Below are 10,456 nucleotides of genomic sequence, written 5' to 3'. Positions count from 1 at the left end.
GAGAAATATTTTGCCTGTGAGCCCAAGAAGGATCAAAACACTCAGTCTCAAGATGAGGAAGCACAAGCTCCTTCATCTAAAGACTCCAAGAAAAACAGAAATTGGGCTCAGGCTATGACAGAGCTCAAAAAAGACTTTGAAAATCAAGTGAGGGAGTTAGAAGAAAAACTGGGAAAAGAAATGAGAGAGATGCAGGAAAAACATGAAAATGAAGTCAGCAGCCTAGTCAAGGAAATCCAAAAAAATGCTGAAGAAAAAAGCATGCTAAAAACCAGCTTAGGCCAAATGGATAAAACAGTTCAAAAAGTTGAGAAGAATGCTTTAAAAAGCAAAATTGGCCAGATGGAAAAAGAGATAAGAAAACTCTCTGAGGAAAACAAATCCTTTAGAAAAAGAATAGAACCCAGGGAGATTGATGAATTTATGAGAAACCAGGATTCATTACTTCAAAACCAAAAAAATGAAAAATTAGAAAATGTGAAACATCTCATTGAAAAAACAACTGATATGGAAAACAGACTTAGGAAAGATAATTTAAAAATTATTGGAATACCTGAAAGTCATGATCAGGAAAAAAGCCTTGACATCATTTTCAAAGAATTACTACAGGAAAATTGACCTGATATTCTAGAAGCAGAGGGCAAAATAGAAATGGAGAGAATCCACTGATCCACCCTCCCCCCCGAGAATGAGATCCCAAAAAACTAACCTCTAGGAATATCATAGCCAAATTCCAGAACTCCTAAGTCAAAGAGAAAATATTACAAGCAGCCAGAAGGACACAATTCAAATATCATGGAGCTGCAGTCAGGATCTCACAGGACTTAGCAGCAACTACATTTATAAGATCGTAGGGCTTGGAATATAATATACCAGAAGGCAGAAGAGCTTAGAATGCAACCGAGAATCAGCTACCCAGCAAAACTAATGTCCTCTTCCAGGGAAAAAGATGGGCTTTCAATGAACCAGGGGAATTTCAAATGTTCCTTTTGGAATGGCCAGAGCTGAACAGAAGGTTTGATATTCAGATACAGGACTCAGGTGAAGCATGGAGATTGGAGGAGAGGGAGGAAATATGAGGGACTTAATGAGGATGAACTGCATGTATTCCTGCATAGAAAAATGACACTGATAATACTCATATGAACCTTCTCAGTTAACAGAGCAGGCAGAGGGAGCTTTTATAGTTGAAGCACAGGAGAAAGCTGAATTTGAAGATACAATATGGTGTAAAAATGGAGTCAGTAGAAAAAAAGGGGAAATGTAATGGGAGAAAGAAAAAGGAGAGGGGGAATAGGCCAAGATATTTCATATAATAAGATTTTTCTTTATTACAATGATATGGAAGGGAGAAGGCAAGGGGGAATTAGAGAATCTTTGCTCTCATCAGAGGTGGCTAGGAGAGGAAACAGCATATATATACTCAATGGGGTATAGACATCTGGAGTAAGGAGGGGATATGAGTGATGGAGGAGAGGATGGACCATGGTGGGAGAGTGGTCAGATATAACACATTTTCTTTTTTACTTCTTACAAGGGACTGGGATTGGAAGGCCTGTCTGGGACCATAAGGCCAGGTGGATGTTTGGCCTAAGGGGTGGTATGGGGGCTCAGGGCTTCTTGGCCCCAGGACCAGGGATCTGGCTGCTGCACCACTCAGATAACCTACAGCAGAGTCGGAGTGAAAGGAGAGAGAAAATATAGTACATGGTAGTGGAGAAATATGAAAGGAGGGAGTTGCAATCAGCAACGGTGGAAAAATACAGAAGTAACTTTTGCCATGGACTTACCATAAAGAATGTGATCCATCCGTGACAGAGTTGTTGGTGTTAGAACAAAGACTGAAGCATTTTTTATTATTATTATTTGGGGGGGGGGTGCAGGGCAAATGGGGCTGGGTGGCCTGCCTGGAGCTGCATAGCAGGGTGATCTTTGGGTGACTGAGGCTGGATTTGGACCCGGGTGCTCCTGGCTCAAGGGCCAATGCTCTATCTGCTACCCAGCCACCCCTATTATTACTATTTTATTTTGGGTCTTTTTTTCCCCTAGTTTTTGCAGGGTAATGGGGTTGAGGTGGCTTTCATGTCACATAGCTGGGTGATTGTTGGGTATATGGGCCGGATATGGGCTTGGGTGCTCCTGGCTCCAGGGCTGGGGCTCCATCCATTGTGCCACCTGGCCATACCTACAATTACTACTATTTTTTTATTTTAATTTTTTTCTCTCCCCTTTATCGCTCAGTGAGTCCATATTTTGTGGGGGAGGGGGTATTCTGTTTCCTCTTAAACAAGAATATTTTATTAATGTATAAAAAAATTTGTACAAAAAGAATAAATATTAAAAAAACACATAAATCATAGTAGGTGAGCTAAATTTTCATTGTTGGTTACTATACTTGGGGATAAAAGAGTGGGAAACCAGATTTGACTCATGAAATTTTAATTTGCAAGACAAATTAAAATGTTTAGTTCTTGTTTTTTTAAAAAGATTGTCCCTTTTAAAGAAAAAATAACATCAAGTTTTTAAAATAAGTGCAGTACTTACCTTTTCTTTTTTTAAAAGAAAGATTTTATTTAGGGTTTTACAATTTCCCCCCCATTCTTGCTTCCCTCCCCCTCCCCCACAGAAGGCATTGTTAGTGTTTACATTGGTTCCATGTTATACATTGATCTCAGCTGAATGTGATGACAGAGAAATCATATCCTTAAGGAAGAAAAATAAAGTACGAGATAGTAAAATTACATAATATAATGCTTTTTGCTTTTTTTCTAATTTGACAGCAATGGTCTTTGGTCTTTGTTCTAAGTCCATAATTCTTCCTCTGGATTCCAAATGGCATTCTCCATTGCAGAGAGCTCAAAATTGACCCTAGTTGTTGCACTGAAGGTATAAGCAAATCCATCAGGGTTGATCATCACCCCCATGTTGCTATTAGGGTGTACAATGTTTTTCTGGTTCTGCTCATCTCGCTCAGCATCAGTTCATGCAAATCTTTCCAGGCTTCCCTGAATTGTCATCCCTACTGGTTTCTAACAAAACAATGGTGTTCCATGACATACATAGACCACAGTTTGTTAAGCCATTCCCCAATTGAAGGACATTCACTTAATTTCCAATTCTTTGCCACCACAAACAGCGAGGCTATAAATATTTTTGTACAAGTGATGTTTTTACCCTTTTATATCATCTCTTCAGGTACAGACCCAATAGTGGTATTGCTGGGTCAAAGGATATGCACATTTTTGTTGCTCTTTGGGCATAATCCCAAATTGCTCTCCCAAAAGGAGAAGCTCCACCAACAATGTATTAGTGCCCCAATTTCCCACATCCCTTCCAGCATTGATCATTGCCCTTTCTGATCATATTGGCCAGTCTGAGAGGTGTGAGGTGGTATCTCAGAGATGCTTTAATTTATATTTCTCTAATAAGTAATGGTTTGGGGCAATTTTCCATATGACTATGGATTGCTTTGATTTCCTTAGCTGTAAATATCCTTTGACCATTTATCAACTAGGGAATGGCTTGATTTTTTGAAAATTTGACTCAGTTCTCTATATTTTAAAATTGAGTCCTTTGTACAAAATACTAGTTGCAAAAATTGTTTCCCAATTTACTACATTTCTGCTGATCTTGGTTACAGTGGTTTTATCTCTGCAAAAAAAAGCTTTTTAATTTAATGTAGTCAAAATTATCTAGTTTGTTTTGAATGATGTTCTCTATCTCTTCCTTGATCTTAAACGGTTTCCCTTTCCACAGACCTGACAGGTAAACTACTCCTTGATCTTCTAGTTTGCTTATAATATTGCTTTTTGTCTAAATACTGTATCCATTTGGATCTTATCTTGGTATAGGGTGTGAGGTATTGGTCTAAGTTTCCTCCATCCTAACTTCCAATTTTCCCAAAGTTTTTTATCGAGTTTTTATCCCAATAGCTGGACTCAAACAGCAGATTACTATAATCATTTCCTGCTATTGCAACCTAGTCGATTCCAATGATCCATGACTCTATTTCTTAGTCAATACCAGACAGTTTTGAAGAACAATGGTTTATAATTTTAGATCTGGTAAGGCTAAGCCACGTTCTGTTGCACTTTTTTTCATTGAATTCCTGGAAATTTTTTGACTTTTTATTTCTCCATATAAATTTACTTACCTTTTCTAACTCATTAATTTTTTGGAATTTTGATTGGCAGGGCACTAAACAAGTAGCCTAATTTTGGTAGAATTGTCATTGTCATTTTTATTAGCTCGATCTATCCATGATGTTTGCCCAAGTATTTAAATCTGATTTTATTTGTGTGAGAAGAGTTTTGTAATTGTTTTCAAAAAGTTTTTGAGTCTGCCTTGGCAGGTAGACTCCCAGGTATTTTATTTTGTCTAGGGTTCCTTTGAATGGGATCTCTTTCTAGTTCTTTCTGCTGTATCTTGCTAGTCATATATAGAAATGTTGAAGATTTATGAGGGTTTATTTTATATCCTGCTACGTTGCTAAAGTTGCTAATTATTTCTAGTAGTTTTTTAGATGACTTTTTGGAATTCTCTATGTATATGTCATCTGCTAAGAGTGAGAGTTTTGTCACCTCCTTCCCTATTCTAATTCTTTCAATTTCTTTTTCTTCTCTTATTGCTGAGGCTAACATTTCTAATATGATATTGAATAGTAGTGGTGATAATGGGCATCCATGTTTCACCCCTGATTTTATTGGGAATTCCTCAAGCCTATCCCCATTGCATATAATGCTTGTTGATGGTTTCAGGTAGATACTGCTTATTATTCTAAGGAAAAAAACCATTTACTCCTATACTCTCCAGCGTTTTTAGTAGGAATGGGTGCTTTATTTTATCAAAAGCTTTTTCAGCATCTATTGATATGATCCTATGATTTCTGATAGGTATGCTATTGATATAATTAATTAAACTAGCAGATAAATCCTACTTGATGATAATGTATTATCCCAGTAGTGCATTACTTTTCAAAAGAAAACAGAAGAACTTCCTTCCCACCAAAAAAGCAAACTGCTACAATATATCTGAAAAGAAAATCTTTGGTTTTCAACTAAAGGATTTTAACTAAAGAATGAAATTCAAAATACACAAGGCTCTTAAAAGCAAAAGAAGCTTCAGGGACATTCAATTTTGCACTGTTTTTACAAACATTTTATTTGAAAAATAAAATTAAAGTAGAAATACAAAAAATCTTGACACATGACGAGTCAAAGAAAAGATTGTTAATTCTTTAACATCGTTCACTTGAAACACCAAAGCAAGAAAGTTTTGTACAGAAATTTTATTGTGCAAAGGAGGAATGTGATTTTTGAAAAAAATTTACTTACAATGGGTATTTGGCATTGATGGAAAAAATATTATTCTAATGTGAAGATGCAATGCAATATTTACATTCAAGTTACACTTACAGATTCCAGGTCAAATGTATCTAAACTCACTCAGAAGAACCCTTGGTATTTTCTAAAGCACCATTTATTATTCAATAGAATGCTAGAATTTTCTTAGAAATTAATTTCCCTATCTCATTGAATGAAGTATGTTTAAATCGAGACAAAATTAGACTGAACCTATATAGGAATATAGGAATTTCACTAAGTATCTATTTTATAATTGAAATTCCAGTTAGCATTTGTGGAGTTAAGAAATAGCTTGGTACAATCAGTTGTTAAACTATATAATGATCTCCTTATCTTACTGTCAAAAAAGAAATTTGGAAACATACTGAAATGACTTGGAACTGATAAATTATCTTTTTTTTTAACATGGTAATTATAGCCATATAACTTCAAATTACAAGGCTTTACAATACAAAAAAAAAAGATTGTTAAAGTACTTTCCTTGCTCCTTATGCAGTCATCAAATTGTTGAACAAAATAAAATGAAGAAACTGAAAACCTATGTAGTTCTGGTTACCTTTCTTAGTTTCCACCAGCTAAAGTTTTCCCTCCCACCTTTGCGTATTTACCACTAATTTCAAATTATACCAGGGTAACTGTCCTAGTTTCCTGATTGCATTCCAGAGTTTAGTTGCTTTTCTTGTTTTCATTTTTTAATCATTTCTTCCAAATGAACATACTTAATTTAAAAATAGTATTTGAAGTTCTACATTTATTTAAAAATAGCTAATTTCACAAGTAGTTCTGTACTATTTTTCTTCACAATTCTAAAGCCAATATTCTTATTGTCTATAGACTGTGCAGGCAAAAGTAAAAGGATTAGAGAATTCTCCGTCACACCTTTCCTGATTGTCTCATATTAAGCTCTGTTTTTTAAAATCCTATGATGGACTCTGAAGAAGTTGACAGACACCTTACAACAAGCACCGGTTTTGTGGGTTTTTTGTTCTTTTGACTTTTTTTCAAGTAGCAATTTCTGCTCCACTGCATGCAGGTTGGCAGCTGGCAATGGGTTGTTGAGCTGATATAATTTCTAATTCAGATTCACGTACAAAAATCACTGCATCGCCACTTACATTTATTAGACATTGTGCCTGCAAGTGTAACAGAAAATGTTCTATCACAAAACCAGAAAATTTACATGAGCATTCTTCCATTTTTACAAGATTCACAAAGTACTTTATATACATTATCTCATTTGAGCTTTGTAACAATCCTTAGAGGATGGTGCTACAAGAATTACTATTCCTGTGTTATATATGAGATTTAAATGAGCTGACTATAAAACACTGAACTTGGAAAGGACCAGTCAACATAATGGAGAAATGGGTCATCTAGCCTTAGCTTGACAAAGCTTGTCAGTGAAGAACCACCCAAAACCATAGATAGGCTCATAAAATTAGAGTCTTTTGGAGGTCATTTAATCCATTCCAATTCATCTAATCCAATCTCCTTATTTTACTGATGATTAAAACTGAAGCCCAGAGCAGTTAATCAAAATACCTTAAATCAGGGGCGGCTAGATGGGGTAGTGGATAAAGCACTGGCCCTGGAGTCAGGAGTACCTGGGTTCAAATCCGGTCTCAGACACTTAATAATTACCTAGCTGTGTGGCCTTGGGCAAGCCACTTAACCCCATTTGCCTTGCAAAAAAAAAAACAAACCTTAAATCATGTAAGTGGGGAGTTGGTCCTCTGGCTTCAAATCCAATACTACTTTGGCTATACCACATTGCTTCCCTCTATCATACTGCCTCTCAATCCATTTCATACTGGACAGCTCTAATCATTAGGAAATGTTTTCTTAGATCAAGTCTAAATTTGTCTTTGCAAGTTCCATTTTATTAGTTCCAATTTTGTCCTTTGGAAACCATCAGAATAAGTAAAATCACTCTAAAAGACAGCCTTTCAAATACTTGAAGATGATAATGCCCTATAATTTCTCATTTCTCAGATAAATATCTCACAGATTCTCACATGGCATTGATTTTGAAGTCCATCTCCAACTTGCTAGGATCTTCAGCCAACAAAAGTCATTCCTGAAGTGCAGTATACAAAAACTGAACAAACTTCACAAACTGTGGCATGACCAGGACAATATACAATGTGATAATCAGATCCTGATTCCTAGACATTATACTCTACTTAAAAGAAACCTAAAATTAGCTTTCTGAATTGCTATATATCTCAGCTGCAGTATTATTCATTCATACAGTTTTCAGATCACTAAAAATCTCAAGGTTTTTCAGATGAAGTGCTAATTTTTAGCCTCTATCATCTTGTAATTTTAATTTGAACCTGCTTGTAAGACATTATCTATATTAAATTTAATCCTACCAGATATGACCAACCATTCTAATCTGTTAGTTTTGGACCCTAACTCTTTTCCAGCATTTTAGCTTTCCCAAATTCTGTCATCTGAAAATTTGATAAGCATGCTGACTCTATCTAATTAACAGATAAAAATATAAAAAACCATGGAGTTAAAGTCTAAATCCAATGAAGGCAATCTTCCAACTTTACATGTCAAACCATCCATGACTACTTTTTGGGTCCTGCCATTGAACAACATCTAAAATATGCCTGTAACTAGTTTTGCTTATATTTTTCCATTTTCTCCACAATTTACATACATATATATATACATATATATGTATATATATGTATATATCATGAGACATTGTCAATTGTTTCATTTTAACCTAGAGAAATTATATCCATGACATTTTCCTAATCTACCAATATAGAAATCCTGACAAAAAAGAAAATGAGGTTATTTTGACATGTTCCTTTTTTGATGAAGCTACTTTATGATTATTGATTCCTTTTCCAGATGTTCACTAAACTTCTTTAATATATTTCAGGAGTGAAACTAAGTGAACTGGTAAACACTGCATAAAGTCCTCCATTTCCAATTTTTTACTGGGACATTTATTCTCCAATTCTCTATGATCTTTCAAAGACCATAGGAAGTCAAAGAACAATTACATCTATCAGTTCTTTCAGTATCTGACAGTAGAGTTCACCTGGGTCTAGGGACCTTATCAAGGGCATCTAAGTACTCTCTGACTATCTCCTGGCTTAGTTTAATATATTCGTTATTTTTGCTGGTTTTTTCTAGACCAAAGATTATTATCCTTTATAAAAAAAAGCAAAATAAGAATTCACTATCTAACCCCAATCATATATTTTGTTATAATTAATTCATCCATCCTCAGACTTCTTTGATTCTCCTCTTTTCCATAAGAAAGCTTTAAAAAACCATTTTGTTGCCCTTATTTTTTTCCTTTTTAAACTTAGTTTACACTCCTAATACACTTGTTATAAGGACAAGGCTTTTGCATTCATTTTTCATTACCTACCTCTGCTTCCCCTTCCCATATCCAACTTCAAAAATCAGTCTGGTTACAAATATATCCATGTATCCATATTGGTTTTTTTAGACAACTTTTGACAGCTTCTGGAGAAAACCATTTATCTTTGTGCCTTTGTGACTTTTGCATGGTCATGCAGCAATTGTCAGAAGGGAAAGGTCTATCTTGACTCCAAAAATCTTTCCATTATACCTCACTTAATTCACCAATTAGATTCAGGCAAATTTAACATTACTATGAAAATAACTCATATGAGAAAATGTCACCATCATCATAGTTAATATTTAGATTGTTCTTTAAAGTTTTTAAAAAAATCATTTTATACATTTTATTGAGCTTCACAAAAATCCAGTGAGGTAAGTACTATAGATCTAGAAGATGAAGCTCAGAGCTCAGACAGCCCACTGTCATATAATTATATAGGATGGTATTTGAACTCATGTCTCTGTTGACTCCAAATCCAATACTGTAACCAATGTGTTATGCTGCATTTAAAACTTAAGTGAAAAAAAATTTGCCTTAATAGAACTACCTTTAATAGCATATAAAAGATTTTTTTCCTCTTTACTTAATTAAAGCCCGTCTTTCCTCCTGTAAACTGTATTCCTTTACCACAAAGATAGAAGATAGTGTTTAGATAGAACTGTTTTCCAAACTGAGGCCAAATTCTGAATTTACAAAGTTGTAAAAGGAAAGCTTCAGGTCCAAAGAAGTGATTAAGGAATATCTGAATGAGGTCTGATCATAATTAATTACACATTCAGTAAATCAAGAAAGTACTGTACTATAGAAAACAGAACTAAAAAAAGAATTATTTGTTTATTAGCATCATATTTTTTCCTACCAAAAATTTTATTGTGATCTCACCTGATTTTTGTTTGGATTTTCCATAAACACACACTGTTTCATTATATAGGAGACAACTGCATTCCCTCCTAATGCTGCAACATGAGCTCTCACCATTGCAAATACTTCAGCAATAAAAGCATGGAGAAAGCCACTGACTCCTCCTTCCTAAGGAAAGAAAAGATATATATGAAAGTAAATATAAGATAGACAAAATGCTAAATGCATTACAACATTTAATTATCTTAAAGCTATGATAACTAAATTTTCATTCATATTTTGAAATTCAAACACTCTAGCTAGCTACAAATCAATAAATCTCTGAGTTTTCTTTGTAATTTGTAAAATGAGAAGGTTGGATTAGACCATCTTTAATTGAGTTCTTTAACTTTCAAACTTACTATCAGGTTTTTGGTGCTAATGTTACCCATAAAGAAAGAAGGGTTTGAAGTCTTTTTAAGTAAGACTGACTAAGTCTCCAAGAAAAGATTTTTAAATTAAAATTAGGAAGATATAAGGCAGATGGCAAGCAAGCTTAATGGGAGATAGGGCCTTGAATATTCAAGACTGGAACCCCAAATAAGGTGAAACTCCCATTTCTAATAAAAATGTGAAAAAAGACCCCAAACATTAAACATGACAGTTGAATATAAGAAAGAACAGAAAGATACAAATCAAAGAACCCTTGTCTTCAAAGAGTTTACATTTTATTAGAGAGATATGGCACATACAGAAAGAAAGATAATTCCAGGAAAACTGAAAAAGGACAGTACAATCCACTGAAAGAATCAAGGGAAAGCTTCACTGAACAACAGAATCCAGAGGAAAGTCAAGG

The 10,456-nt window shown here is 34.6% G+C and overlaps 1 protein-coding gene across 15 annotated transcripts in view; it reads right to left on the bottom strand.

The window, feature by feature from the left end:
• Nucleotides 1–5,128: 5,128 nt before the first annotated feature.
• The window catches only part of C2CD5 (C2 calcium dependent domain containing 5), a 131,290-nt gene continuing 125,962 nt past the window's right edge, over nucleotides 5,129–10,456 (bottom strand). For 9 of the 15 annotated variants that reach the window (XM_074194270.1, XM_074194276.1, XM_074194277.1 and 6 more), the window contains 2 exons: nucleotides 9,643–9,789; nucleotides 5,130–6,496 (listed from right to left, as the gene is read on the bottom strand). In XM_074194270.1, coding sequence (XP_074050371.1) covers nucleotides 6,365–6,496; nucleotides 9,643–9,789 — 279 coding nt within the window. In that variant the 3' untranslated portion in view covers nucleotides 5,130–6,364. Of the gene's footprint in view, nucleotides 6,497–9,642; nucleotides 9,790–10,456 lie in introns of those variants that run through there. The other 6 variants (XM_074194278.1, XM_074194282.1, XM_074194284.1 and 3 more) reach the window with 4 other exon arrangements.

This window comes from Macrotis lagotis, chromosome 7, assembly GCF_037893015.1.
Source record: "Macrotis lagotis isolate mMagLag1 chromosome 7, bilby.v1.9.chrom.fasta, whole genome shotgun sequence".
Lineage (NCBI taxonomy): Eukaryota > Metazoa > Chordata > Mammalia > Peramelemorphia > Peramelidae > Macrotis > Macrotis lagotis.
This window is presented reverse-complemented; position numbering and strand designations above follow the sequence as displayed.